At 44.1% G+C, this 26,603-nt stretch overlaps 1 protein-coding gene across 1 annotated transcript in view; it reads right to left on the reverse strand.

Moving 5' to 3' along the window:
- The window catches only part of CELF5 (CUGBP Elav-like family member 5), a gene marked incomplete at its 3' end in the record, with an annotated part of 88,346 nt that overhangs the window by 31,857 nt on the left and 29,886 nt on the right, over positions 1–26,603 (reverse strand). The window contains exon 3 of the mRNA XM_081321283.1: positions 6,988–7,039. Coding sequence (XP_081177409.1) covers positions 6,988–7,039 — 52 coding nt within the window. The remainder of the gene's footprint in view (positions 1–6,987; positions 7,040–26,603) is intronic.

Below are 26,603 nucleotides of genomic sequence, written 5' to 3' on the forward strand. Positions count from 1 at the left end.
TGGGGCCAAAGTTCTGCAGCTGCGTTCGGGCCTGCATTTTGCAGTCAGGCCTTTCCAGAAGGCCTAAGCAGCCAAGTACCGAGCTATGGACTCAATCCATCACTTGGTGCTCAGCTGCTGAGGTCTTGCAGAACCGAGCTATGGATTCAATCCATAGCCCGGTTCTTGGGTGCACAGGCCTTCCGGAAAGCCCCGTGACTGGGCCTGGCTGCAGAAGAGGCCTCAGAAGAAGATGTTGGCCGACAAGGAGAGGCCTGGCTTCAAGATGAGTGGATGCGGGGCAGGTGGAGCAGCTCCACACCCACACCCCCGCCCTAGCTTGATTTTTAGGTGTGTGCCTCACCCCAAAACTAGGGCTTATTTTTGGGATAGGGCTTATATTAGGCCCACCCCGAAAAATCAAGCTAGGGCTTATTGTTGGTCTAGACTCTAGGCCTTACTTTCGGGAAAATACAGTAGTCCTCGCAAAAGGGAATCAGATGATCCTGGGATACTGCAACCATCATAGATGTGAACCAGTTGCCAAGCATTTAAATTTTGATCATGGGATCCTGGGGATGTTGCAATGGTCGTAAGTGTGAAAAATGGTCATAAGTCACTTTTTTCATTGTAACTTCGGTCACTAAACGAATGGTTCTAAGCCAAGTTCTACTTCTATAGGTACCGTACCCATCCCTACGACATCCCTACCCTGAGTCTCTCCACTCCTAGTCTTATGCTTTCACCACTACTCGACCCTGCCTTTTGGGCTGAGAAGAAGGGATTGGTGCATTGTCATCCAGCTGGCTTCTTTGGCTGGAGGTGTAAGAAGGCAATAATTAAATTTAGGGGATTTGGAATAATGAAGTTGGATCTGTTCATTTCTTCCCCAACCCCAATTTCCTCCTCCTCCTCCTCCTCCTTCTCTTCCTCCTCCTTCTCTTTCTCCTCCCTCCTTTCTTCTTCTCCTCCTCTTCCTCCTCCACATTCTCCTCTTTCTCCTCCTCTTCCTCCTCCATCTCCTCTTCCTCCTCCATCTCCTCCTCCTCCTCTTAGTCCTCCTCTGCCTTCTGTTCCTCCTCCTTTTTTTCCTCTTCCTCCTCCACCTCCTCTTCCTCCCCTCTGCCTCCTCCTCTTCCTCCTCCTTCTCTTTCTCCTCCTCCTCCTCTTCCTCCTTTCTTCTTTCTCCTCCTCCTCCTCCTCTTCCTCCTTCACCTTCTCCTCTTTCTCCTTCTCTTCCTCCTCTTTCTCCTCCTCTTCTTCCTCTTCCTCCTCCTCCTCTTCCTCTTCCTCCTTCTCCTCTTTCTCCTCCTCTTCCTCCTCCATCTCTTCTTCCCCCTCCATCTCCTCTTCCTCCTCTTTGTCCTCCTCTGCCTCCTCCTGTTCCTCCTCCTTCTCTTTCTCCGCCTCTTCCTCCTCCACCTCCTCCTCTTCCTCCTCCTTCTCCTCTTTCTCCTCTGCCTCTTCCTCCTCCTCTTCCTCCTCCTCCTCCTTCTCCTCTTAGTCCTTCTCCTCCTCCTCCTCCTCCCAAACCTTGCCAGAAAACAACCAACCTCAGAGAGCATGAAGGACTCCTCATTTCAACTCTGAGATATTCTGCTTTATTGAAAACAGATTAAAATCAAGGTCTCCTCTGTCTGAATCTAACAACAACCTTATGAGGTAGGCTGGGAGCAAAGGATCTAGGGCAGGGGTCTTCAAACTTGGCCCTTTTGTGGACTTGAACTCCCAGAATTCCTCGCCCAGGCATGCTTCTAGGGCTTCTCGTTTTCTGGATCATCCTGTCATCTAGAGAGGATGGGGAGGAAAAAGTTCAGTGGGAGGTTTTTTTCCCCACGAGGGGAGTTTTTGTTGCGTCTCTTTGTGTCGATCACAGCTGGTTTTAAAAAAAAACACCTCCAGAGGTGTGGTGTTTTTATTTTTTATGCAAACAGAAATTGCCTCGGTAAGAAAACCAGAAATAAGGACCGTGGCACGCAAGAGTCTCTTAGATGTCCCTAGACACCTTTCTCGGTTTCCTTGCCTGGCTATTTTAATTAAAAGTGTGAAGATCGTAAGGACGTGCAATCATGATCTTCATATTTGGTGCAGCACTAGATCTCAGTCAGATCTGATAAATAGCTAGGAACTACTTTGCCCTCTAGCACAGAGGTCCCCAATCTTTGGGGCACCAGGGACCGGTTCCGTGGAGAGAGGTTTTTCCGCGGACCGGAGAGTGCGTGGTTTTGTCTGCTGCCTCCATCCCGCGGATGGGGCTTTGCTTGTTTGTGCGGACCGGTTGCTGGCATGCCGTGGCCCGGTACCAGTCCATAGCCCAGGGGTTGGGGACCCCTACTCTAGCCAATTGTCAGGCTGCAAAAACACATCATGCTTCTTCTAAACACGTTTTTCTCCTGTTCTTCATCAGTAAACAGAAACCTTTCTCAGCTAAAGCAAAGTACTTGCGCCCTTAAATCTATACAGCGAGTCCTCAACTTATGACTTGTCGCTTAGTGACTGTTGGAAGTTAGGACAGACCTCCCCGAAAGCTCCAGGTAACCCTCGACTTACAATCATTTATTTAGTGACCATTCAAAGTTACAACAGCACTGGGGGGGGGAAATGACTCACACTTACGACCGTTGTAACATCTACATGGTCACATGATCAAAATTCAGATGCTTGGCAACTGGTTCATATTTGTGACGGTTGCAGTGTCCCGGGGTCACGTGATCCCCTTTTCTGCGACCTTCTGACAAGCAAAATCAATGGGGAAACGAGATTCACTTAACAACCGTGTTTACTAATGGAACAACTTGCAGTGGTTCACTTAACGAATGGGGCAAGCAATGTCATCAAATGGGACAAAACTCACTTCAACGTCTCACTTAGCGACATAAATTTTGGGCTCGACTGTCGTAAGCGGAGGACTGCCTGTACATTTTATCGGTGACGTCTTGCTTTATGACTGCATTGAGGTTCCGGCTCCGATTGTGGGTCATATGTTGAGAACGAGCTGTAGCTTCACATAGTCAATAAATCAGTGAAAATAATTGAGTCTAAAACTGATTTATTGTGGGGTTTGTTTTTTGTTATCTGGGTTGTAAAGTGAGACAATGCTCACTTAGCAGCTGTCTCACTTGGCAACAGAAATTTGCCAAGCCAAAGACTACCTGTATTTAATGATCACATCATTAATATCTATAGCCCCAATGAATAAAACCTTTAAAAATAAAATTGCTATAGATATAGTTTAATTTTAATTTTCATATTTGTATTCTCTTGTATTTTATTGTTGTTAGCCGCCCTGAGTCCTTTGGGAGATAGGGCGGCATATAAGTCCCATTAAGTAAGTAAGTAAGTAAGTAAGTAAGTAAGTAAGTAAGTAAATAAATAAATAAATCAGGGAGCACAGGGATGAGGTCATTAAGCGCAGCAATCACGTAGTTGCTTCAGTTAACAACTGTCCTGACTTGCGACCGTAATAGGCAGGTGAATCGAGGACTACCTGGGAACTCTGAGCCAGGAGCTGTCTTCACCCTCTTTCCCCGACACAAACTATAAACCTCTCTCTCTCTTGCTCCTCTGGAAAGCAGCCCCTCCCTCCTGGGAATCCAGACCACATTCCACTACACAAATGGGACGTACATCTAAATACATCGGGCTTTTCCCCATCAGCAGAGCAATTAACCCAGTGATGGTGGAGTTAAAATGTCAGGACTGCCCTCCTGCTACTACACCAGCCAGATGCCAGTCTGCAAAAACAATTGGGGGTGGGGGTGGGGAGGTAAAGGGGAGGTTGGGATGTGGGGAATTGAAATTACTCTCCCTGTCGTCCCGTGAGAGCCGCCAACAATTTATTTGAATGTAATTGGACACTAATAAGACAGGGGCCTTCAAACTTGGCCCTTTTATGACTTGTGGACTTCAACTCCCAGAATTCCTCAGGCAGGCACGGGTGCCTGGCTGAGGAATTCTGGGAGTTGAAGTCCACAAGTCACAAAAGGGTCAAGTTTGAAGGCCCCTGCTATAAGATAACCAAGGGAAAGGTGGAGAGAAGGGAAAAACTAAGCAAATGCTTTGGATGTGAAACTTCAGATCCGGCTTTGCTTCTTCTGTAACCACTTGGCTTTAGTAAAACTGTATTTTTGTTAACAGTGGATTTGAGAATCTTTTCTTTTCTAACTGACCAAGTTGGGAGGGTTGACAGCCTGGCCAATGCCATCTCTTGGCAGCCATTTTGGGGGATGCACTCAGCCCAGAATTTCAAAAAAAAAACCCAACCAAATATCCCATCTCGACGCCTTCCTACCCATCTCTCTCAACATCATTTAGGCCTTTAATATTCAGAAAGGAATTGTTGCCGTTTCTATTTTGTGCGTTTTAGGCTGGATCGTAGGTCAGGACAGCTAAAGAGAAGCGGGTAAGCTGTGGGCGGCCGGCAGCAAGTTGAGGAAAGCCAGAAACAGGAAACCCAAGAGAGCAAGAAAAATGTGTATATAAGCTTCAGAAAAGATGGTTATATTTGAACACGGGTGTGTTGTCCCTATGCCAGGGACAGGCAAGGCAGATCTGATGGAGGGGAGTGGGAGGCAGGCAGGCAAGGAGGCAGGAAAGAAGGAAGAACACAATCTGGATCCTTCTTGGCAAAATTGGGTAGGACTGAAGCACCACCAGGATTTAAAATCTCAAACAGACATGTTCTTCTTTGAAAAGCCCCCGGGACAATGTCCATCTGGGATAGTTATTTATTTGTTTGTATGTGCCATTATTGTTTTTTACAAATAACGAAAGGCAGCGAACATATCTGGTAAATTTTCCTCCTCCTGTTTTCCCCACCACAACAATCCTGTGAGGTAGGTTGGGCTGAGAAAGAGGGACTGGCCCAGTCACCCAGCCAGCTCTCATGCCTAAGGTGGGATTTGAACTCACCATCTCCTGGTGATTGGCCCAAAGTCATGCAACTGGCTTTCATGCCTAAGGCGGAACTAGAAGTCACAATCTCTGGGTGATTGGCCAGTCACCCAGCCAGCTGTCATGCCTAAGGCGGGATTTGAACTCACCATCTCCTGGTGATTGGCCCAAAGTCATGCAACTGGCTTTCATGCCTAAGGCAGAACTAGCACTCACAATCTCTGGGTGATTGGCCAGTCACCCAGCCAGCTCTCATGCCTAAGGTGGGATTTGAACTCACCATCTCTGGGTGATTGGCCCAAAGTCACCCAGCTGGCTTTCATGCCTAAAGCTTTCATGCTTAAAAAGCTTTCACGCTTAGAAGCTGGGCATTGCATAGCCTGCCAAACCAAAATTTAACCATGGTTTATTGAATAAACCACATTAGGTGGCTTCAAACTGACCAGATTCATTAGCAGTGGGCAATGTCGGCTGGCGACCCCCAGGGGGAGGGCCTTCTCTGTGGGAACGCCAGTCCTATGGAATCAGCTCCCCCCTGAGCTTCGGATGGCCCAAAATCTCCAATCCTTTCGCCGCGGCCTCAAAACACTCCTATTCCACCAGGCTGACCTGGACTGAAAGGCATTTTAATTAATTATATTTACAATTTTTAATTTATTTTTAGTTTTTAATTTTAATTTATTGCACAGATGATTTTAATTTTATTTTTATCTTAATTTCTGTACTTATTATATGTTTTGTTGTTAGCCGCCCTGAGTCCTTCAGGAGATAGGGCGGGATATAAATCCCATTAATAAATAAATAAATAAATAAATAAATAAATAATGCCTCCTTAAGTAACACCAGCTGCCTGCAATTAGTGCAGGTTCGAGTCCCACCAGGCTCAAGGTTGACTCAGCCTTCCATCCTTCCGAGGTAGGTAAAATGAGGACCCAGATTGTTGGGGGCAATTAAGCTGACTTTGTAATAATGCCGCTTGGGGTGTGTGTGAAAGCCCTAATAAGCAGGCATATACATAGAATGAAGGCTACTGCTAAGCTTGTAAGCTGCCCTGAGTCTTCGGAGAAGGGCGGGATATAAATGGAATTAAAATAAAAATAAAAAATAAAAAAATAAAACTTGGTTTACACATCATAACTCCTGGGTTCATATGATACCCTCTGGGACAAATATGCATTTAATTTTAATTTTAATTTTAATTATTTTAATTTTAATTTTAATTTTAATTTTTTATTTTATTTTATTTTATTATTTTATTTTATTTTATTTTATTTTTTTATTTTATTTTATTTTATTTTATTTTATTTTATTTTATTTTATTATTTTATTCAGGAAGTCCTCTACTTACAGGAATTCATCTAGTGACCGTTCCAAGTTACAACAGCACCGAAAAAAGTGACCTATAACCATTTTTCACCCGTATGTCTGTTGCAGCATCCCCAGGGTCACGGGATCAAAATTCAGATGCATGTTATCCCCTTTTGCGACCTTCTGATAAGCAAAGTCAATGGGGAAGCCAGATTCACTTAACAACCGTGTTGCTAACTTAACTGTGGTGATTCCACAAGAAAGGAAGGTCGTAAAATGGGGCACAAACTCACTTAATAAATATCTTGCTTAGTAACAGAAACTTTGGGCTTAATTGTGGTCGTAACTACCTGTATTTTATTTTATTTTATTTATTGATACGATGCCCATCTCATTGTGCAATTCTGGCTTCGCCTGACACGTCCCTCTTTCTCTCTGCCCCTCCCATCAATTACTAAATTTCAATTCACGTCTCTCTGGATCTAACCTGCCCACTTCCATTCCTTCTCTCTTGGTCCAACCCAAATTCTTTCACTTTATTACAAGGGTCTTCAAACTTGGCCACTTTAAGACTTGTGGACTTCAACTCCCAGAGTTCCTCTGCTGGCCAGGGCCGGCTGAGGAATTCTGGGAGTTGAAGTCCACAAGTCTTAAAGTGGCCAAGTTTGAAGATCCCTACTTTTATTACTATATTTCAGTCTTCTGCAGGCCCCAGGAGGTCCTGAACTTTGTAAATCAGAGCTTCAACGACCTGACAGAAGATTTTTCCAATAGGCTGATCCGTCAGAAATAAGGCGAGATGACAACTACCTCCACGGCTTTCGCTGTCCGCAGGCTTCACCTGGATCGGCCGGGCCATCTGCAGGGAGCCAGAAAGAGAAATGGCAAAGTTTAGGCATGCGTTGTACATTTGGCAGCGCTACGGAAATGCTAAGCAAGTGATTAGAATAGAATAGAATAGAATAGAATAGAATAGAATAGAATAGAATAGAATAGAATAGAATAGAATAGAATAGAATAGAATAGAATAGAATAGAATAGAATAGAATAGAATAGAATAGAATAGAATAGAATAACAGAGTTGGAAGGGACCTTGGAGGTCTTCTAGTCCAACCCCCTGCTCAGGCAGGAAACCTTATCAGGCAAATGGCTGTCCAGTATAATAACAACAACAACAACAACAACAACAACAACAACAACAACAACAACAACAATAATAATAATAATAATAATAATAATAATAATAATAATAATAAGTAGTAGTAGTAGTAGTAGTAGTAGTAGTAGTAGTAGTAGTAGTAGTAGTTGGAAGGTACCTTGGAGGTCATCTAGTCCAACCCCCAGCTCAGGCAGGAAACCCTATACCATTTCAGGCAAATGGCTGTCCAGTCTCTTCTTAAAAACTTCCAATGTTTGAGCATTCACAGCTTCTGGAGGCAGGTTGTTCCACTGGTTAATTGTTCTCACTGTCAGGAAATTTCTCCTTAGTTCCAGGTTGCTTCTCTTCTTGATTATTTCCATCCGTTGCTTCTTCTCCTGCCTTCAGGTGCTTTGGAGAATAGCTTGACTCCCTCTTCTTTGGGGCAGCCCCTGAGATACTGGAAGACTGCTATCATGCCACCCCTCGTCCTTCTCTTCGTTAAACTAGACATACCCAATTCCAGCAACCGTTCCTTATATGTTTTAGCCTCCAGTCCCCTGATCCTCTTTGTTGCTCTTCTCTGTACTCTTTCTAAAGTCTCAACATCTTTTTTGCATCGTGGTGACCAAAACTGGAATTTGTAAATTTGTAAGATGGATATCAGCAGCAATTGGGGTGTGAAAAAAAAATGTTATGGTCAGAATTTGCAGAATACATTCAGGCTTCTAGACTGCCCCATTGCCGGACGCTCCGTTTCACATTTCCCATCTGTTTCCTCCATTCATTGTGGCTGCGACAGAGAAAGAAGGGGTGTGTGTGTGTCAAGCTATTCTCCAAAGCACCTGAAGGCAGGACAAGAAGCAAGGGATGGGAACTCATCAAGGAGAGAAGCAACCTGGAACTAAGGAGAAATTTTGAAATAATAGAAAATGTAGCTTGGGGTTTAGATTTTGTCAGTGGTTTGCTCTCCAAGCTAAAGTAAGCTAAACTGTTTAACTAAGCTAAAGAGGGTTAGGACAAGACACTTCTAGCAAAGTTCCGCTGCTGATGTTACCTAGCCTGGTAACAAAACGTTCGGGAAGGAAATGGCAAGCTTGGAGAGCAAACCACTGGCAAAATAAGGAGAAATTTTCTGACTGTGAGAACAATTAACCAGTGGAACAACTTGCCTCCAGAAGTTGTGGGTGCGCCAACACAGGAGGTTTTTAAAGAAGAAATTGGACAGCCATTTGTCTGATATGGGCCTCCTGCTTGAGCAGGGGGGCGGGGTTAGACTAGAAGACCCCCAAGGTCCCTTCCAAATCTGTTGTCCCGTTATTTATTTATTTGATGGAAAGATTGATATGTCCTCCCCATCTTGTAATGCCCAGGCACATCACCTATGGGAGAAAAACACGCTTTATCGCTTTCCGTAAGGTTAAGTGGGATAGGAAGGCTGATAGATTTCAAGAGAAAAACCAGGGGCTGCTATGAAAAAGGTACCTGTCTAGGTCCCACGAATTGCTCAACCTTAGCAACTTTAAGGCTTCTGGACTTTTACTCCCAGAATTCTCCCAGCCAGCAAACTCCAAAATGGGTGGACTTCAACTCCCAGAATTCCCCAGCCAGTATGCTTTAAGTCAGCGGGGGGGGGGCGCGGGGAGACGCGGTCAAAATCGCCGCGTCATGTGACGTATCGCAACGTATCGCATCTTTTTTCACCTTGGCGGAGCTGGGGCGAGCACGGCTTCCGCGTGACGCATCCGGCCCGCAGGAAGGCAGTTTGACACCCCTGCTTTAGGTTCTGTGGATTTCAACTCTCAGAATTGCCCAGCCAACATGCTTAAAGGTGTGTGAACTTCAACTCCCAGAATCCTCCAGCCAGCAACGATGGGTCTTAAAATGGGTAAGATTGAGAAACATAGATGGGAATATAAAAGGGAAGGAACTGGACTGTGACTTCCTATCAGATCTGGCATGACAGGCAGCTAGTCTCCAGGAGAAGACAGTCCTGAAAATAACTTGGCCCTGTGCCATTCAGGGCTTTGAAGGTGATAACCAGACTTTTAAATTTCCCCCAGAAACAAACTGGGATCCAGTGCAGCTTAGGAAGCAAGCTTAATATTCTCCAGCTGCCAAACATACCATCTCAATGGGGTTGTTTAGGATTTCCTTCTGTAATAAACCATCATTCTTGGCATAGCACTACGATGCCCCTTAAAAAAATACTTGGTAAGTTTATTTAAAACATTTATATAGATACTCAACTTATATTAAACTCTGGGCGGCTCTTAACCAACGATTACTATAAAATAACACCAATCATAAAAGAGCACGATACACATATCTATTAAGACCATAAACACTAAAATCCTGACAGAAAAGTTAAGCTTCCACACGCAACTGATTCCATGCTAAGAAAGCTGAGTTTTGTACGCTGGTCTGCGATTATAACAAGGATGATTTGATTTGAATGGAGTTTACCATCTCTTATGCAATCCCATTTTACAAGAGCCATACTATGTTACGCATTTATCATTCCATCCAGAATTCTTAAGAAGCCACTAGATAATTTTCGATTTGCTTGCTAGCCTGGTCATCAGCAAAGGAACGTTGTCCTTAACTGGGTAAAGCATCTTGCACAAATGAGCCTGGCTTTCAGTTATTTTTCATCTTTATGAAACTAAATTTAGAGGGAGAGAGGGAGGGAGGGAGGGAGGGAAGGAGGGATGAGTGAGGGAGGAAGGAAGGAAGAAAAAGAATGACAGTGTGGAAGGAAGAGAGGGAGGGAAGGAGAAAGGAAAAGAATAAGAGTGAGGAAAGGAAGGAGGGAGGAAAAATGAGAAAGAGGGAAGGGAGGGAGGGAGGGAGGGAGGAAAAGGAAGGAAAAGAATGAGATGAAGGGAAGGAGGGAGAAAAAATAGAGGGAGGGAGGAAGAAAGGAAAGAAACAAGGAAAAGAATGAGATGGAGGGAGGAAGGAAGGAAGGAAAGAAACAAGGAAGGAAGGAAAAGAAGGAGGGAGGGAGAGAGAAAAAAAGGAAAGAAGGAAGGAAGGAAGGAAGGAAGGAAGGAAGGAAGGAAGGAAGGAAGGAAGGAAGGAAGGCAGGCGAGCCAAAGTGATTTTATTGTTGCTCAAAGATACCATTTGGTTCCAGGAAATGAAGAAGAGGGGACATCTTCCCTTTGGAACAGCCATGAGAATTTTGCTAGAGGAAGGATGAAGAAAATATTTAAAATTCATGTACAATCCAGGAATTTGGAAGTGGCAGAATCATCTCGGCCACATTAAATTTTAAAATTTGGCAATCCAACCACGTGTAAGAAGAAGTCAAGCAGTTCTGCCTATGTGTCATATATATGTGTTTTTAAAGACACACACACTACGCTTGTTGATCACCCTCCTTGGAGAGTTCAGAATGCAAATGAACTTGAAGCTGTACTAGGAAAAGTCAAGGAGCAGAGGGGAAAAGCAGGCTGAGTGACAGCAGAGACGTCAACCAGCCTTAGAATTGACAATGAACGTACTGAAATGGTAGAGAGCTTCTGTCTTGAGGATCAGTCATCAACAGTGAAGGAACCAGCAGTCAAGAAATATATCCAGACTAATTCTGGGTAGAGCGGCTTACTAAGCTTCAGTGTAAATTTAATTGATCACTTCTTAGGTCAATCTTTCTCAATCTCCACCATTTTAAGATGGGTGGACCAACTCCCAGAATTCCCCAGCCAGCATAATTCAAGAGATGTGGACTTCAACTCCCAGAATCTCTCAGGGAGCATGCTTTAAGGCTTGAGGATGTCAACTCCCAGAATTCCCCAGCCAGCATACTTCAAGAGATATGGACTTCAACTCTCAGAATTCCTCTAGCTGGGAGAATTCTGGGCACTAAAGTCCACCCATCTTAAAGCGGCTGAGGAATTCTGGGAGTTGAAGTCCACAAGTTATAAAAGGGCCAAGTTTTGAAGAGCCCTGTTATAATACAACCCTTGGAGACATCCTTAATACAGGTAGTCCACAACTTACAACAGCTGGTTTAGTGACTATTCAAAATTACAATGGCACTGGGGAAAAAAGTTTTTTATGATCATTTTTCACATTTACAATCATTGCAGCATCCCCGCAGTCATGTGATCAAAATCCGGACACCTGGCAATTGACTCACATTTATGACGGTTGCAGTATCCCGGGCTCATGGAATCCCCTTTTGCCAAGCAAAGTCAATGGGGAAGATAGATTCACTTAACAACTATGTCACTAACTTAATGACCGCAGTGATTCACTTAACAACTTAGTGACAGAAATCTGTCTCGTTTAGCAACAGAAATCTTGGGCTCAATTGTAGTCGTAAGTTGAGGATTATCTGTAATAGCATTTTCTGTGGAGAGTCAAGTGAATCAGGCCCACTTGCAAATCTTTGCAATTAATCCATCCATCCCTCCATCTTTCCCTCCCTCCCTCCCTCCCTCAATCTGTCAATCAATCAATCTGTTTGCAATGGTTTAGGCCAGGGGTAGGTAACCTTGGCTCTATGATGACTCGTGGACTTCAACTCCCAGAATTCCTGAGCCAGCCATGCTGAGGGGAAAGGGAGAGGTTTCCAAGCTGAGCCACGCTGGCTCAGGAATTCTGGGAGTTGAAGTCCATGAGTCATCAAAGAGCCAAGGTTGCCTACCCCTGGTTTAGGCAGCCTGCCTATGCATTTTCGGGGATTTTAAGGCTTTTCCTGGTTTTGCTTGACACATGCATGTGTTAGTGGGTGCAACCGTGCCCTCTTGACATACACAAACCAACACATTCACAAACGCAGGTCCCTGGAGTGTCTCTGTTGTCTAATGGACTGCACAGACATCCTTAATAATAATAATAATGGCATTTTCGGCTATTATCCTCCTAGGAAAAAAGAAAGGAAGCATTTTTTTTGCCAGGGACAAATGGTATAAAATGAGTGGGTGAGAGGAAGCTCCTTAAAGAGAAACCACTGGCTTCCGATTACTTTTCTTTCTTTCTTTCTTTCTTTGCTAAAATTAAGAATACAATGCACGTGGCTTCCCTGGTTCGAGGCAAAATGGCTCCTTCAGGCCTTCACATTTCCCTCAAAATTGCTGGGCTTCCCCCAACCCCCCACCCCTACCCCTCAAAAAAAATTTTTTTTAAAAAAACACCCATCTCTTCAAGTAGGCCTCTCTTTCTGTTGTCTTCAAAACCCCCAAAAGGAGAAACGGTTGCCATAGCAACAGCTATGCACCACAGGGGCCTGACATTTGTGGGTTGCCGTGGCAACTGGATTTTCTTGGGTGGGGGGGGAACTTTTCTCTCCGGAGAGGCAGGGAGTGTGATGGGAAGGGGGAGGAAAGAGTGAAAGAGGGGGTTGCAGACTCAGATTTGATCTAGGGCAATGTCAGTTTCCAAATCCCCTTCACCGTTTTTTTTTGTTGTTGTTTTAAAAAAAAAATATCCTGATTTTTGCAAATTTTTCAGAGTTGCAAAATGGTTTTTTGCCTGTTTGGGTGGCAACGTTGCCGCACCTGGAATCAAACCATCCTCTGATTGCCTAGGGTGTGTTGGAAAATTGTGTGTCCTCCGCTAGGGCAGCTTTCGAATGCTCTATCTAGATTATGGATAGTCCTCAATTTACGACCACAGTTAGGAACAGCATTTGCATGGCTAAGTGGCTGTTAAGTGAGACTTTTCTTTTTTGCTGCCGTTAAGCGAATCCGGCTTTCCCCATTGACTTTGCTTGTTGGAAGGTCGCAAATGGGGATCAAGTGATCCCGGGATGCTGCAATTGTCATAAATGCATGCCAGTTGCCATGTGCCTGAATTTTGATCACGTGACCGGTAGCCAAAGGCCCAAATTCTGATCACGTGACTGTGGGATGCTCTAACATGGCGGTTGCCAAGGGCCCAAATAGTAATCATGTGACTATGGGGATGCTGCAATTGTCGTCGGTGTGAGGAGCGGTCGTAAGTCACTTTTTTCAGTGCTATAGTAACTTCAAATGGTCGCTAAACGAACAGTTGTAAGTCGAGGACTAGCTGTATAAGATCCATCACTCTTGCCCAGTGTCCAGGTGGTGGGGAAGGAAACTGAAGTCCCAAAGATGTGTGGACATCAGGATGGGCAAAGCTGATCGTTACTCGCATGCTCTGACTAGATTTTGGCCAGGATGAGTTATTTGAAGTAAATACATTTCTCCAAGGCTGATATAGATCTTGGATGGGACACCATCAGGAGATCCAAGAGTCTGGAAACTGGGGAACAGGAAAAAGACCAAAGAAAGCAGCAGAAAACTACTTCCCTAAATCCAAGATTAGCAAATTGCAAACCACAACATCCAAGCAACCCTAGTACATTGTTTTTCATGAAAAATTTGTCCATGCTTTCTCGGCTGCTATGAAAACCTGAACCAATTTTCATAGCAGGCAAGAAAATAATGTCCCCCACTTGCATAAACCAATTCCCAGACAGATCAAACAGAAAATGAAATGTAAAGACTCTCTGTGCCCTAAAGTTTGAAAATTCAACTCCATCAAAAATCATCCAATCATTCCCCACCCCCCACCCCCAAATAAACTTAGGATAAGGATTATAATAGGAAATATACAGGGTGATGACTATTTTGACAATCTAGTACAGTGTTTCTCAACATCAGCATCTGGAAGGTGGGTGGACTTCAACTCCCATAATTCCCCAGCCAGCATGAATTCTGGGAATTGAAGTCCACACATCTTTAAGTTGCTTAGGTTAGGGAATACCGTTCTAGACCTTTCTCTGTGGCCCTACATTTCTCTATCCTCTCAGCTCCCCCATTTTTTTTTCTCCTGTTGCCAGCAATCAACTGCAAAAACTGGAGAAAGAAAAATCATAAACATAGCACTGTCATAACTCACAAACTAACCCCATTAGCTGTTTCATATAACATGCTTGTCATTAAGTTTTAACTTAACCATCAAAACATCAGTCCAATAGTTCATTTAATATACTTGAAGCCATAAACCAGGGGTCTTCAAACTTGGCCCTTTTATGACTTGTGGACTTCAACTCCCAGAATTCCTCAGCCAGACACGCTGGCTGAGGAATTCTGGGAGTTGAAGTCCACAAGTCATAAAAGGGCCAAGTTTGAAGACCCCTGCCATAAACTAATATGCAGGAATTAGGTTTGGCTAGTGACTAGTCTAAAGAAAAGAAGTAGGGGCGAAATGGTAGCAGTATTTCAGGGGTGGTCTTACTAGGGTTGCTACAAAGGGGGTCTGCTACAAAGAAGAGGGGGTCAAATTATTCTCCAAAGCACCAGAAGGCAGGAGAAAAAACAATGACCAAAGAGAGAAGCAACCTGAAATTAAGGAGAAAGTTCCTAACAGTGAGGACAACTAACCAGTTGAACAGCTTGCTACCAGAAATCATGCGCGCTCCATCACTGGAGATCTTTAAGATCACCTGTCTGAGATGGTACAGGTTCTCCAGCTCTATTCTATTCTATTCTATTCTATTCTATTCTATTCTATTCTATTCTATTCTATTCTATTCTATTCTATTCTATTCTATTCTATTCTATTCTATTCTATTCTATTCTCTATATTTTCTATTCTATTCTATTCTATTCTATTCTATTCTATTCTATTCTATTCTATTCTATTCTATTCTATTCTATTCTATTCCATTCCATTCCATTCCATCTTATTCTCAATAAAGAATTCTATTCTATTCTATTCTGTTCTGTTCTGTTCTGTTCTGTTCTGTTCTGTTCTTCAATAAGTGCCTTGCTTAGAACAGAAATTCTAATTAAAATTGAGGACTCCCTGTAGCAGACATGGCGGGGACTCCAAAAGTGTATTGTTTTGGGTTAGATTAGAATAATAGAATTTCCAAAGCCCAGGCGAATTCCTCTCTGTCCCACATTATGCCAAGGAAAATCAAGATTCTGAGTTTCTTGCTCATCCTTGCTTCACTCAGCAGCTAATGCTGTCCTCAACGATTCATTCATATCTTCCACAACATCTGCTCTAAATTCCTTTACACCACCAGTCTGAAAAAACCCGGCTTGTTTCTATTTCTGGTGTAAATGGATTCCCATTTACAGGTAGCCCTCGGCTTACGACCACAACTGAGCCCAAAATTTCCGTTGCTAAGCGAGACATTTGTTAAGTGAGTTTTGCCCCGTTTTACAACCTTTCTTGCCACCGTTGTTAAGTGAATCACTGCAGTTGCTAAGTTAGTAGCACGGTTGTTAAGTGAATCTGGCTCGCCCCCCCCCTTGACTTTGCTTGTCAGCCCGGGACACTGCAAGCGTCGTAAATATGAGCCAGTTGCCAAGTGTCGGAATTTTGATCACATGATGCTGCAATGGTCGTAAGTGTGAAAAACTGTCCTAAGTCACTTTTTCAGTGCGGTTGTAACTTTGAACGCTCACTAAATGTACTGTTGTAAATTGAGGACTACCTGTATTTGAGAAAAGGGACGTCTGATCATCTATATACTATAAAACTCTCAGGTCTGCTTGTAGCCTTCAATTAGCTGGAATCAGTACATCACAGGGCAAGAAGTTTTCAATCAAGCCACAGTTACGCCTCGATTTACGACATTTACATTCATTTAGTGACTGTTTGACGTTACACAGGCGCTGAAAAAAGTAAATCACTGCAGCCATCTAAGTTACGAGATGAGATTAGAAGCAGGGACTTTGCTATAATTGCAGGCCGGCCCTTAAAAATCTCCACCCTATTCCAGCCAGGCCTCCGTTTGCCTTCAAAATTCACTTATTCCCAAATTCTTTGGAAAAGTATTTATAGCTGGCATTTAGCAGGTGTGTGTTTTAATTGCTGCTCCTTGCTGGGGTTTTTTTTCCCATTTTATTTTTTCAGCAACATATGTTTTACTTCGCTGCTCTCATATTTTTAGATGTCCCGGGTATATTTTAGATTACCGTTTTCATGTTTGAAGAGTTTGTAATGTTCGTTGCCATAAATAGTTTTCATATGCCCGGAGGAACTTTTAGTGTGGGACAATTTGGGACTGATATTTATTTCCTTGGGTGTGACAGCCACCAAGTAAAGGGACTGGGATTTTTTTTTTAAATGCTTCTGTACAGGTAGTCCTCGACTTACGACCACAACTGAGCCCAAAATTTCTGTTGTTAAGTGAGACATTTGTTAAGTGAGTTTTGCCCAATTTTACCACCTTTCTTACCTTCCTTGCTTGTTAAGAGAATCACTGCAGTAGATAAGTTAGTAACCTGGTTGTTAAATGATCCATTGACTTTCCTTTCAGAAGGTCACAAAAGGGGATCACATGACTCTGAGACCATCATAAATATGAATCCATTGCCAAGTGTCTGAATTTTGATCACGTGACCACGGGAATGCTGTGTGAAACGGTCGTAAGTGTGAAAAATGGTCATAAATCACTTTTTTCTGAAAGTGACGGTTAACCAGGGGAACGATTTGCCTCCAGGAGCTGTGAATGGAGACTGGACAGCCATTTGTCTGAAATAGTGTAGGGTTTCCTGCCTGAGCAGGGGGTTGGACTAGATGACCTCCAAGGTCCCTTCCAACTTTATTATTATTATTCTTGTTGTTGTTGTTGCTGTTGCTATTGTTATTGTTATTAACCTTTTCTGACCTTCTGACAAGCAAACTGAATGGGGGGGATGCCAGATTCACTTAACGACCGTCTTACTAACTTAACAACTGCAGCGATTCACTTAACAACTGTGGCAAGGAAGGGCCTAAAACGGGGCAAAACTCACTTAACAAATGTCTCTCTTAGCGACGACATAAATTTTGGGCTCAGTTATGGCCATAGGTCAAGGACAATGTGTCTGCACAGGCAATGAAAGAGGCTGCGCGTGTTGTAGCTCAAGCCCTGAAAGAGGTTGAGAGTCCTCCAATTAAGAATAATGTAACAACAAAAAAACAACCCCACTCATTCCCAGCCTACAGGAGAGGCTCTCCGTTGCCACTCTGCGTGTGACCCTCTCCAGATCGGTCAGCCTGGAAGGAAAATAAAAACAGGGATTTCCAGGCGGAAAACCTGTCCTCTTGTTCCAAGGCTGAGTCACCTTAAAGCATGACGCATGGAGGACTCTTGGGCTACATTTAAAGATCCTTTTTTTCCCCTCACGGAAAGAAAATATGCGTACGTAACAGCAAAGAATGCCTCGGATTTTCACAAGTTTCCTTACTTGGTTTTCAAGATAAAAACAGGAAGGGATACCCTGGTGGAAGAGAAACCCAAGGGAGAACAAGCCCACGATCCAGTAAAACATTCCCATGATGAACACGCAAGGTATTAGTACTGTTTTATACAACCTCGTGCAGGGGTAGGCAACCTTGGCTAATTTATGACTTATGGACTTCAACTCCCAGAATTCCTGAGCCAGCATGAGGGAACTATGGCCCCTTCATGACTCGTGGACTTCAACTCCCAGAATTCCTGAGCCTGCATGGCTCCGCTTGGAAACCTCTCCCTGTCCCCTCAGCATGGCTGGCTCAGGAATTCTGGGAGTTGAAGTCCACGAATCATAAAAGAGCCAAGGTTGCCTATCCCTGAGTCCTAGTGAGACCACACCTGGAATACTGCAACCAATTTTGGTCACCGCACTACAAAAAAGTTGGAAAAAGTCCAGAGAAGAGCAGCTAAAATGATCAAAGGCCTGGAGACTAAAACATATGAAGAACGGCTGCAGGATTTGGGTTTGGATAGTCTAAAGAAAAGAAGAAATAGGGGGGACATGATAGCAGTGTTCCAGTATCTCAGGGGCTGCCCCAAAAAAGAGGGAGTCAAGCTATTCTCCAAAGCACCTGAAGGCAGGACAAGATGCAACGGATGGACACTAATCAAGGAGAGAAGCAACCTAGAAATTGGAAATTGTTTGTGCTCCATCACTGGAGGCTTTTAAGAAGAGTCTGGAGAGCCATGTCTCCAGAATGGAATAAGGACTCCTGTTCGAACAGAGGGTTGGACATGAAGGTCCCTTCCAACTCTGCTATTCAGTTTGTCTGTAAATCACCGTAAATCCCCAAAACACAAACCTGGCTTGGTTTAACATCCTGTCTGAATGCCACTGCTGGGTTTGTGACCAATGAACCGAAAATGCCATTGCTAGCTGAGCTATGTTTTCACTCGTAAGACAAAACCAGGATGTGTATACAAGGCAGTCCTCAATGATCACAATTGGGACTGGAACTTCTGTTGTTCAGCGATGCAGTCATTAAGTGAGTCGCACCCAATTTTACGGCCTTTTTTTTTTAACCATGGTTATTAAAAGCAAGCCCGGTTTCCCTCCCTTTTGACTTTGTTTGATGGCAGCCCTCTGTGAAGATTGCAAATGGCTGTCCCGTACTTGCAGGATGCTGTATCTGTCATAAAAGTGCAACGATTGCCAAGTATTTGAATTATGGCAGGGGTCTTCAAACTTGTCCCTTTGATGACTTGTGGACTTCAACTCCCAGAATTCCTCAGCCAGCCTGGCTGAGGAATTCTGGGAGTTGAAGTCCACAAGTCATCAAAGGGCCATGTTTGAAGACCCCTGAATTAGGGTCACATGACTGCAGGACAGTCATAAGTACAAGGACCAGTCATAAGTTGCATATTTTACCCCCGTCGTAGCATCAATCGGTCATTAAACCAAAGATCCTAAGTTAAGGACCATCTGTTTGTACCTGTAGCTATGTTTATAACCCTGCTGTTGTGCACAAAATGAAGCACAGACTCACACATGAGATACTACAAAATGTAGAGACCCCCCCCCCTCCTTCCATGTGCTACCTGGGACAATATTGCAAGGCTATAACCACAACTTACCTCCTATTCTGGCAAATTCCAGAACAGTCACGATGTGGTTATTTGCTTCCTGGTTACATAAAAGGGATTCTGGCAATACAGACAAACACAGTGTAAAAAAAAACAGCTACTGTGCCGTAAGGCTCACACACACACTATCGCAAAACGCATATTTGTTTCGCATCTGCAGAAGGCAATGGTCTCTTCCCCTCGTTCTGTTTCTTTTTTTAAATATGAGATTTAAGTTGATTACGATGACACCATATGGACAACGCTAGGGGGAAAAAATCTGCCATGCATGGATTGCTTTAACACCTGGCCAAAACTATAACAACACCCCAGGTATACAACATAGAGTGTGTATAGCATACAACATAAAATGCTGTTTGCTTGTCTGTCATCTATCCATCCTGCCTGCCTGCCTTATCTATCTATCCATCCACTTACTTAACCTTATCTATCAACAATCCATCCATCCATCCATCCATCCATCCATCCATCCATCCATCCATCCATTCATTTATGCTTCCATCCTTCCATCCACCTACTTATCTACTTTATACATCCTTCATCTACTTACCTATCTTATCTATTGATCAGTCCATTTATCCATCCCTCCATCTGTCCACCCATTTATCCATCCGTCCATCCATTCAATTTCTAGACCAACCCAATCCATATGAATCTGGCCAGCTCACAGGGTGCAACAATAAAACCTTACAAAAAGGTTACACAAACCTTACGCAATATATAAACAAGACGAACATGGTAGAGCGTTGTGTGACCAATCCGATTTTATGAGCTTGGTTTTTTTTTTGTTAAGTGAAGCAATGGTTTGCTATGGTCAAAGTTTTGCTGAAAACCGGAAACAAGTTGCCACTTTTTGGCAAAACCACAATCAGGTGTCCACAGGACACCACAAACAGCCATCAACGCAGCCATGTTGGCAAGTTCAATCCCATGAGCCACAGGAAGGGAGCATCAACCATCGGAATTTCAAATCCAGGTTGTAAGCAGCCCCCAAGGTAGGTAGATAATAATAATAATAATAATAATAATAATAATAATAATAATAATAATAATAATAATGATGATGATGATGATGATGATGATGATGATGATGATGATGATGATGATGATGGAAGAGACCTTGGAGGTCATCTAGTCCAACCCCCTGCTCAGGCAGGAAACCCTATACCATTTCAGACAAGTGGCTGTCCAGTCTCTTCTTAAAAACTTTGGAAAAATCAAATGCACAGGTATAGTATAGGTGGTACCTTGCTCAATAGTAGCAACTGTGAGAGGGATCTCGGAGTCCTAGTGGACAATCACTTCAATATGAGCCAGCAGTGTGCTGCAGCTGCCAAAAAAGCCAACACAGTGCTAGGCTGCATTAACAGAGGGATAGAATCAAGATCACGTGAAGTACTAATACCACTTTACAATGCTTTGGTAAGGCCACACCTGGAATACTGCATCCAGTTTTGGTCACCGCAATGTAAAAAGGATGTTGAGACTCTAGAAAGGGTACAGAGAAGAGCAACAAAGATGATTGGGGGACTGAAGGCTAAAACATATAGGGAACGGTTGCTGTAATTGGGTATGTGTAGTTTAACGAAGAGAAGGGTGAGGGGGGACATGATAGCAGTCTTCCAATATCTCAGGGGCTGCCCCAAAGAAGAGGGAGTCAAGCTGTTCTCCAAAGCGCCCGAAGGCAAGACAAGAAGCAACGGAGAGAAACTCATCAAACAGAGAAGCAACCTGGAACTAAGGAGAAACTTCCTGGCAGTTAGAACAACTAACCAGTGGAACAACCTGCCACCAGAAGCTGTGAATGCTCCAACACTGGAAGTTTTTAAGAAGAGATTGGACAGCCGTTTGTCTGAAATGGTAGGGTTTCCTGCCTTAGCAGTGGGTTGAACTAGATGACCTCCAAGGTCCCTTCCAACTTATTATTATTATTATTAAGAGAAGGACTGGGGAGATAGCAGTATTCCATGAAGAAGAGGGAGTCAAGCTATTCTCCAAAGCGCCTGAAAGCAGGACAAGAAGCAACGGATGGAAACTCACCAAGGAGAGAAGCAACCTAGAACTAAGGAGAAACTTCCTGACAGTTAGAACAATTAACCAGTGGAACAACCTGCCTCCAGAAGCTTTGAATGCTCAAACATTGGAAGTTTTTAAGAAGAGACTGGACAGCCATTTGCCTGAAATGGTATAGGGTTTCCTGCCTGAGCAGGGGGTCGGACTAGATGACCTCCAAGGTCCCTTCCAACTACTACTACTACTACTACTACTACTACTACATATTATTATTATTATTATTATTATTATTATTATTATTATTATTATTATTATTATTATTGTTGTTGTTGTTGTTGTTGTTGTTGTTGTTGTTGTTGTTGTTGTTGTTGTTGGAGCATTCACAGCTTCTGGAGGCAGGTTGTTCCACTGGTTAATTGTTCTCACTGTCAGGAAGTTTCTCCTTATATTCTAGGTTGCTTCTCTTCTTGATTAGTTTCCATCCGTTGTTTCCTGTCCTGCCTTCAGGTGCTTTGGAGGAAAGCTTGACTCCCTCTTCTTTGGGGCAGCCCCTGAGATACTGGAAGGCTTCTATCCTGTCCCCTCTCGTCCTTCTCTTCATTAAACCAGACATACCCAATTCTTGCCACCGTTCCTTCTATGTTTTAGCCTCCAGTCCCCTGATCATCTTTGTTGCTCTGTCGTAACTTTGAACAGTTGCTAAGCAACCAGTCGTAAGTCGAGGACTAGCTGCTCTGCCGTCAGACACACCCCAGGGCTACAACAACATGCTGAAATCTTCCTGCTACCGTCCTGTTTCCTTCCTTCTCTGCAATACCTCCAGTCAGCAACGCTCAGCGCATCAGCCAAGGCAGTGCCCTGTCCTTTGCGGGGTGTGTGTGTGTGTGTGTCCAAAGCACCATTAGCGAGGCGTGCAAAATGCAGCCCTCCAGTTTTGTGTTTTGTGTCCTGAGACGGGAGTGTGCAACAGGGGCTGACGTCAGGCGAGACACCCTGTAATGTTTTGCACCTGCTTGTTTTCGGCGGTTCCTGGTTGCACGTTGAGCACACGTAAAGGGGCCTACGTCAAACTTTCGGACCACCGAGCAAAGTGGAGGAGAACAAAGAAAGAAAGAAAGAAAGAAAGAAAGAAAGAAAGAAAGAAAGAAAGAAAGAAAGAAAGAAAGAAAGAAAGAAAGAAAGAAAGAAAGAAAGAAACTCAGCAAGCTGAAGTGGATCCTCTCTCTCTCTCTCTCTCTCTCTCTCTCTCTCTCTCTCACACACACACACACACACACACACACACAGATACACACAAACGCACACGCTGTCACCCAGGTTGGGAGGGAAATGTACAGTGCCGTGTTGCCATGAGAACAGTAGTGTGAATCCAGGGCTGTGTGAGGCCAAGGGAAGAACGCCCGGCATCCCCTGCCTCCCTTCCACAAGAAAGAACATTTAATTAGCCGAGCTTCTTCGTTTTTGTCATTCCCAAATTATGGTAATTAAGCCAGAGAAGAGGCTGTTTGCAAGCCAGTTTCCTGGCTTGCTCAGTGGGGAAGTGGGGAACCTGCCTGACATCCCAAGAGCTGTTTTGCTGTGTGTGTGTGTGTGTGTGTGTGTGTGTGTGTGTGTGTGTGTGCGCGCGCGCGAGCGCACACACACAAGATAGTGTCTCTCTTTGGGAAAAGTTAATAACCCTAACTTTAGTGCGGAGGGGTGGGGGGGTGGGGTTACAATTTGGGGGTCTCCTTTGAATCAAGCTTGGCTCCCAACGACGTAAAGGAATAGTCCAACGACGGCTTTCTTGCCTGCAAAAATAGCTCAGCTGCTTCTTTCAGGGATATGTGTTTCTGCCTTATCTTAATTTAGCTATCAGATCGGGCTCGCCTAGTGGTCTCCTGTCCACCACCTACTAACCTGTCCTGACGCTGGCCAGCTTTTTTTTTGTGACCTGTCAAGGCTGATTCGGATCTGCCTCTTTGAAGTTAAATCTTCCAAAAATCAAGGTGGTGACTGCCTAGAGTGGTAGTCCTCACTTAACGACCGCCATTGGACCAGCAACTGCATCACAAAGCCGTGCCATCACTAAGTGTGTGTGTGTGGGGGGGGGGGAATCGCACAACTTCACCGGACTTACGCTATCTCTCCCACTGTGCTCTTTCTACGATTCACCCAGTCACTAAGCGAGATCGTGTGGACGTGCCTCGTGATTTTACTGCCTGCCTCTCGATTGATTTCACTTGTTGGAAGCTAGCTGTGGAACGTGTCAACGGGAATCATGGACCTCAACTTATGACCACGGCTGAGCTTAAAATTTCTGTTTGCTAAGCACTTTGTACTTGGCCGTATTTCACCAGCCTCCTTGCCACAGTTCCTAAGTGAGTCACTGCAGCTGTTAATGTTAGTAATGCCGTTATTCCGTCAGTCTGGCTTCCCCGTTGACGTTGCTTATCAGAAGGTCGTAAAAGGGGAATCATGTGACCTTGGGACACAGCAAAGGTCATGAATATGATCCAGTTTGTTTGTTTGTTTGTTTATTTATTTATTTATTTATTTATTTATTTATTTATTAATTATTGGGACTTATATGCCGCCCTGTCTCCCGAAGGACTCAGGGCGGCTAACAACAATAGCATACAATAAATACAGAAGTTAAGATAAAATTAAAATTAAAGGCCTCTGTACAATAAATTAAAATTAAAATAAATTAAAAATTAGAGTTAAAAAATTAAAAACATAATTAAAATGCCTGTCAGTCCAGGTCAGCCAGGTGGAAAAGGAGTGTTTTGAGGCCGCGGCGAAAGGACCGGAGATCCGGGGCCATCCGAAGCTCAGGGGGGAGCTGGTTCCACAGGGCTGGCGCTCCCACAGAGAAGGCCCTCCCCCTGGGGGTCGCCAGCCGACATTGTCTAGCCGACGGTACCCTGAGGAGGCCTTCTCTGTGTGAGCGTACTGGGCGATGGGAAGTCGTTCCCGGCAGCAGATGGTCCTGCAAGTTGCCACGTGTCTAGATTTTGACCAGGTGGCCCTGGGGGTGCTGTAACAGCCGTGGGGAAAATGGTCCTAAGTCCCTTTTTTTCACTGCTGTTGTGACTTCAAACATTCACTAAATGAATTATTGTAAGTCGAGGACTACCGGCATTGGATGGGACTCACCTGGTGGTCTCCTATCTGCAAGCAACTAACCTGTCTTGACATTACTCAGCTTTTTGACATCAGCTAAGGCTATTAGGATCTGTCACTGTCAATAATAATAATAATAATAATAATAATAATAATAATAATAATAATAATAATAATAATAATAGTAGTAGTAGTAGTAGTAGTAGTAGTAGTAGTAGTTGGAAGGGACCTTGCAGGTCATCTAGTCCAACCCCTGCTCAGGCAGGAAACCCTATACCATTTCAGACAAATGGCTGTCCAGTCTCTTCTTAAAAACCTCCAGTGTTGGAGCATTCACAGCTTCTGGAAGCAGGTTGTTCCGCTGGTTAATTGTTCTAACTGTCGGGAAGTTTCTCCTTAGTTCTAGGTTGCTTCTCTCCTTGATGAGTTTCCATCCGTTGCTTCTTGTCCTGCCTTCAGATGCTTTGGTGAATAGCTTGACTGCCTCTTCTTTGGGGCAGCCCCTGAGATATTGGAACACTGCTATCATGTCCCCCCTCGTCCTTCTCTTCATTAAACTAGACCAGGAGTAGGCAACCTTGGCTCTTTTACCACTCGTGGACTTCAACTCCCAGAATTCCTGAGCCAGCTTGGCTCAGCTTGGAAACCTCTCCCTGTCCCCTCAGCATGGCTGGCTCAGGAATTCTGGGAGTTGAAGTCCACGAGTCATAAAAGAGCCAAGGTTGCCTACCCCTGAGTTACTAGACATACCCCACTCCAACAGCCATGTTTGGGAGTTAGAGGAGTTTGATAGAAAAACCAATGATCAAGCGGGGAATTGTTTTAAGGGCAGTGCTCGACTTACAACAGTTCATTTAATGACTGTTCAAAGTTACAACAGCACTGAGAAAAGTGACTTAGGACCGTTTTTCATACTTACGACCGTTGCGGCATCCCCACGGCCATGCGATCAAAATTTTGGGTGCTTGGCAACCTGCTCATATTTATGACGGTCACAAGTGTCCTGTGATCCCCTTCTGTGACCAAAGTCAATGGGCAAGCCAGATTCGCTTAGCAACCACGTTGATAACTTAACAACCGCAGCGACTCGCTTAGGAACTGTGGCAAGGACGGTTGTAAATTAGAACAAAATTCGCTGAATGACTGTCTGGCCCAGCAACAGGAAATTTGTGATCCGTCGTGGTCATAAGTCGAGGACTACCTGTAGAGATCTGAACTCTCCCGGTTTCCGAAAGGAGCCTGAGCGTTTGTGGGTCTGAATGTACAAGAGTTTGAGAGAGATTGCCCCCACACACAATTCCGAAATTTTATTTTTAAAACCGTGTGGAGCTGACATTTTCCGTTTCCCCTCCAGCCCCCACAGGTGGCACCTTTTTCTGAAGCAGCGGTGATTTTTTTCCAGCAAGAAAATATTTCAAAATAGTGAAGGTGAAAGGTTAACGGTCTTCTCCCTTGTCTATTGTACCTTAAGAAATAGCTGTGGAAGGAAATGAACTTTAGAAGTAAAAAAAAAAAACCAACCCCCCCCCCACCTTTTTGAAGTTTTGGTATGAGAAGGAAGGAGAATCGACCAGCTAGCTTTAGAACTAACTTTCCCAGACTGGATCCTGGCCGGGTGTTTTGGACTACAATGCCCATCAGCTTGAGTTATTGCAGTCACAGTTAGATCTCAACTTAGAAACTCAGCTGGGACTGGAATCTGCCCTTGAGCAAAATAATCACTATTTTGACTAGGTGACTGCTTCACTCAATGACTGCAATCCCAGCTCGACCGATCCTGTGTCCAGTTTTGGTCACCACAATGAAAAAAAGAGGTTGAGACACTAGAAAGAGTGCAGAGAAGAGCAACAAAGAGGATCAGGGGACTGGAGGCTAAAACATAGAAAGAACGGTTGCTGGAATTGGGTAGGTCTTAGTCTAATGAAGAGAAGGACGAGGGGGGACAGGATAGCCGTCTTCCAGTATCTCAGGGGCTGCCCCAAAGAAGAGGGAGTCAAGCTATTCTCCAAAGCGCTCAAAGGCAGGACAAGAAACAACGGATGGAAACTCAAAAAGGAGAGAAGCAACCTAGAACTAACGAGAAATTTCATGACAGCAAGAATGCTCCAACACTGGAAATTTTTAAGAGGAGACTGGACAGCCATTTGTCTGAAATGGTATAGGGTTTCCTGCGTGAGCAGGGGGTTGGACTAGAAAACCTCCAAGGTCCCTTCCAACTTTATCATCACCATCATCATGGGGATGCTGCAATGGTCGTAAGGGTGAAAAACAGTCATAAGTCCCTTTTTCAGTGCTGTTGTAACTTCAGATCATCACTAAACGAATGGTTGTAAGTCAAGGACTACCCGTAACTGGAGGATGAGGTGAGCATCA

The sequence above is a fragment of the Vipera berus genome, assembly GCF_964194415.1.
Source record: "Vipera berus genome assembly, chromosome: 1".
NCBI classification, from domain to species: Eukaryota; Metazoa; Chordata; class Lepidosauria; order Squamata; family Viperidae; genus Vipera; species Vipera berus.